Source organism: Lagenorhynchus albirostris, chromosome 8 (genome assembly GCF_949774975.1).
Source record: "Lagenorhynchus albirostris chromosome 8, mLagAlb1.1, whole genome shotgun sequence".
Classification (NCBI taxonomy): Eukaryota; Metazoa; Chordata; class Mammalia; order Artiodactyla; family Delphinidae; genus Lagenorhynchus; species Lagenorhynchus albirostris.
In genome coordinates, this window is record NC_083102.1 from 83,581,739 (window position 1) to 83,586,426 (window position 4,688).

Here is a 4,688-nt window from a genome sequence, read left to right on the forward strand (position 1 = left end):
CTAACTCAGGATGCCAATCTCAAGTGCATGTTGTTACCTGTACTTCTGACCAACTGGCTATAAATCATATTTCCATGACCCTTCCTTGGGTTTGATTAATTTGCTAGAGCATGTCTACTGGGAAAAAAAAAAAAAAAGCACAACATAAGAGCTGTGAGTTGAATTTTATTCAGAGTCTTACTAGGACTATAGCCCAGGAGATAGCCTCTCAGATAACTCTGAGGAACTGCTCCAAAGAGGGGGGGAAAGAGCCAAGAGCCAGCATATATATATTTTGCGGGGGGGGGGAGGACAGTGGTCCTGGGAAATAAATGCAATAAAATATATATCTTGGGGGGGCGGGGCAGGGAGTTGTTGGCGGGAAGTTTAGAACTGGTGCGCTGCGCTCATCCTGCTGTCTCTTGTTCCGCCTGCTCCCTTTGTGCTCTGCCCTGCCCTGCCATGCCCTGCTCTCAAGAGGCACAAGTCATCTCCCCCAGCAAACGGGCCCGGCCTGCGGAGGAGGGCGGCATGCGGCTCCGCTTTGTCCGGCTTTCGGAGCACGCCACCGCTCCGACCAAGGGGTCTGAGCGCGCCGCGGGCTATGACCTATACAGTGCCTATGATTACACAGTACCACCTATGGAGAAAGCCCTTGTGAAAAGAGACATTCAGATAGCTCTTCCTTCTGGGTGCTATGGGAGAGTAGCTCCACGTTCTGGCTTGGCTGCAAAACACTTCATAGATGTGGGAGCTGGTGTCATAGATGAAGATTATAGAGGAAATGTTGTTGTTGTACTGTTTAATTTTGGCAAAGAAAAGTTCGAAGTCAAAAAGGGTGATCGAATTGCACAGCTCATTTGTGAACGGATATTTTACCCAGAAATAGAGGAAGTTCAAGTTTTAGATGACACTGAAAGGGGTTCAGGAGGTTTTGGTTCCACTGGAAATAATTAAAATTTATGACAAGAACAGAAAATGAGAAAATATACTTTTTCCTTGAAAATAAAGGCTTTGCTTAAAGTGAAAAAATATATATATATATCTATCTTTGTAAAAGATTACTGCTTATCACAAAATCCTGGTACTTCAGGTTAATGGTTTTAGTGCTTATCTACGTATGGGAAGATTCAAGAATCTTGGGTCTTGAAACTCTTCTCAGGGCACACTGTTGGTGGGGCTCTTCAGTGGGTTGCATTTTAACCTTTCTTAAACTGGATGATGAGCAAGATTCTTTGTTCTTTTTGCTTACAAGCAGCTCACAGAACACAGGAAACTCATTTACCCACTAAATTACCAGTATGTTATAAAAAGATATAATTCAGGAATAGCCAGATGTAAGAGATACACAGGGCGGTATGGGGAAAGGGTATGGAGCTCCAATGCTCTCTCTGAGTTTGTCAATCTCCCCAAACTCCACCTGTCCACCAACCTAAAAGCTCTTTGGGTTTTTATAAAGGCTTCATTACATAAGCATGAGAGATGAAGTCTTGTCCAGTGGTGATCATTTCAACCTCTAGCCCCTCACCCCTCCCCAGAGGTCAAGGGGTGGAACTGAAAGTTACAACTCTTCAATCACATGGTTGTTTTTTCTGGAAACCAGCCCCCATCCTTAGGTGACCTGGGGGCATTCCAAAAGTCACCTCATTAACATTAAAAAAGACACCTTTATCTCTCTCACCACTTAGGAAGTTCCAAGTGTTTTAGAAGCTCAGGGCTAGAAATGGGACAAAGACCAAACACATGTTTCTTTTTATAAATCACAATATCACATCCAGCAAAGATTCAGGATTCAAGATCTATGCATGACACTTCCTCTTGCTGGGTGACATGAGGCAATTTATTTAAGCTTTCAGTGTTTCAGTTTTCTGTATGTTGTGGGAGGAAAAAAAAACCTCAAAACTTTCTTCTACCCTTTGAGTTTCTTCTGGATGGTCTAAGAATTAAACTGACATGAGACAAATTAACAGGAGAAAATCAAATTTTATTTTGTATGTATGGGAACCCCACATATATGAGAGGGTCAAAGACCCCACATACATGAGAAGTTCAAAGAGAGAACAATAAGATATATATGACATCTTGAGCTAAGAAATAGGCTAGGGGCCTGAGGCTTCCAAGGACAGGAGGGTAATTTACAGGACAATAAGAAGAGCAGATGTTGGGTAATTAGATGTTTGCCATGACTTACAGATGGACCATTCAGATAAAATTTATCTCTGGTAATAACTCTTATTCTGGGAAAGACCAATTTAAATTCTTCTAAGTAGTTAAGCAGGGGCAGAAATTTCTCTTCAATCCACAGGGTCTCAATTGCCTTTAGCTCAAAATAATTTTCATGCAGAAGTAACATATTTGGGGGAGGTTTGTTCCGAAACCCTTCAATGTAAAATATAGATAATAGTACCCACCTCCTAGGATTGCTATGATGATTAAGGAAGATGATTCTTAAAAAATACATAACATGGTATTATCCTATAAAGAGTGCATTCAATAAAAATATTCAGTTTTACTCTCATGTTTATTATTATTAATGGTATCACCAAGGTGAAGTAACTGGAGAAAATGATCTCACACATCCGTAGTGTTAGACCTGCGCGGTCTCCTAGGAGTTTCGACTCGCCCAGGAAACAACAAGAGTCGGAAGTCGATGCAAAACGCAAGAGGTTTATTGAAGGCCGGTGCACCGGGGTTCCTTGGTCCTCACGCAGGAGGTCGAAGAAGGAACCTTTTTGGGCGCGAATATGTCAGTTTTATAGGTTCCCACTTCCCCGTATGTAAATTATAGATTTGGTTGTGTTCTCCTGCTGATTGGTCCCGGCTTAGGCTCGGACCAGAGAGGGAACTTGTCCCCAGCTGCCTGATTGGTCTTTGACAGACACCTTTTTTACATTTTGTTATCTCCCTCCTTCTCCCCAGCTGCCTGATTGGTCTTTGACAGACACCTTTTTTACATTTTGTTATCTCCCTCCTTCTCGGAAGGGGGCCGGACATCCTGGAAATTCACCCATTGTCTAAGAAGCCCCTATTGTCTGCAGAGTTCTTAATCATTAGCTGGAACAATGTCTCTCGAGTCCCACATTCCCCCCTTTTTCTTGTGACTATTGATTCCAATCATGGAATCTCAACCTTCTGTTCGTAAACTTTGGTACTGTTGTCTTAACATTAGAACTTGTACAGTACTGATACGTTCTCTAATAAATGCTATCAAGCGATTTAGAACACATGGTCCAAAAGTTAAAATCAACAATAAAACAATAAGAGGTCCCAACAGAGTAGAGATTAAGGTGGTAAACCAGGGGGACTTATCAAACCATGATTGAAACCATCCTTTTTCGTTTTCTCTCTCCCTTTGCCTTTTATCTAAGCGTTCCCTTAGTTTATCCATGGTTTTGGTAATGGTTCCTGAATGATCAATATAAAAGCAACATTCTTCTTTTAGAGCGGCGCATAATCCCCCTTCTTTAAGAAACAGCAAATCTAGGCCTCTTCTATTCTGCAACACCATTTCTGAAAGTGAGGTGAGTGATTCCTTTAGTTGAGTTATGGAACTTTCTAATGCTCGAAGGTCGATGTCTACAGCCTGTCTTAAACTTGCATAATACTGAGGTTGTTGTATGAGGGCTGTGGTTCCTGTTCCTATCCCGGCAGATATTCCTAGTCCTAGAAGGACAGCCAATGTGAGGGTTACAGGTTCTCTCTTCCTTCTTGTTTTTCCCTCGTATTCATCTAAGAAGGACGAATCTGAATGATAGATAAGTCTAGGAACTAATTGCACTAGCACACAAAAATCAGCTGAATTGTTGAGAACCTCTAGAGAGACACAAGGGGTGAGCCCCGTGTTACATGCCCACCATCCATCTTGGGGAGGTACAAGATATCCCGAGCCTGAAGGGAGGCTGAAATCATGACAAAGGTGTCGATGGGACTGGGGAGGTGTTCCTATACAAGTACCATTTCCAGAAACCGAAGACAGAGTTAATTTACTGTTCCCTTTCTGTTTCCATCGACAATGGTCCGGGGAGCTGACATTAGTATAATTAGAACTATATCCTATAGCATCATAATAAGGGGGAGGGGCAGCATAACAGAGCCAACATGATTTTGTAGCCTCCGGGTTTGTAGCATTAAGGACCGTAAAGGCTGCCTGCACCAAAGAAAGCATCCTATCCTGTGGAGTCCCAGGCTTAACTGTGGGTTCTTTGGATCCAGAGGTTTCATTAGTCTCATTCTTTGTTGACGTAGCTGAAGGGGCCGGGGGAAGCAAAGGGGGGCCAAGTACGGGATTTGGGCCTATTGATATAGGAGCAGGAGTCTCAATCTTTAGCTTAAGGGTCATTAATATTCCCAAATCATATCCATTCTTGTAAAATCTAATGCCCCATGAGTGGCCATTTACCCATTTTTTATCTCTTTTTCCAGGATTACTAAAGGAAATTTTGAGGGGGTGGCACCATCCTGAACATTCGGGGGCGATGGGTCGGGGACCCCTATAAGAAGTATGAGTGTAGTTGGCTGTTACTGTAATAAAATCCCAAGTTGAGGTGGGTCTCCAATAAGTATCTCCTGTGGTTTCACATCCCCAGTTTTGGCAATATAAATTTTCAGTTCCCCCACATTTATAATTCAGGGATCGGGGGCGATGGAACCCGGGGCATACATAGAAGGAGAGGGTTCTGAGCCAACTTCTTCGGACCTGGTTTTTACAA

General features: G+C 42.8%; 1 protein-coding gene across 1 annotated transcript; it reads left to right on the plus strand.

Moving 5' to 3' along the window:
* Positions 1-365: 365 nt before the first annotated feature.
* Positions 366-1,011, plus strand: LOC132524309 (deoxyuridine 5'-triphosphate nucleotidohydrolase, mitochondrial-like). The gene has a single exon (XM_060156167.1). The coding sequence runs from the start codon at positions 442-444 to the stop codon at positions 934-936; it is 495 nt and encodes a 164-aa protein (XP_060012150.1). The 5' UTR covers positions 366-441; the 3' UTR covers positions 937-1,011.
* The last annotated feature ends 3,677 nt before the right edge of the window (positions 1,012-4,688 follow it).

Coding starts and splice junctions, on each gene's coding strand:
- LOC132524309 (XM_060156167.1), top strand. CDS start 442: ATGCCCTGCTCTCAAGAGGCACAAGTCATCTCCCCCAGCAAACGGGCC.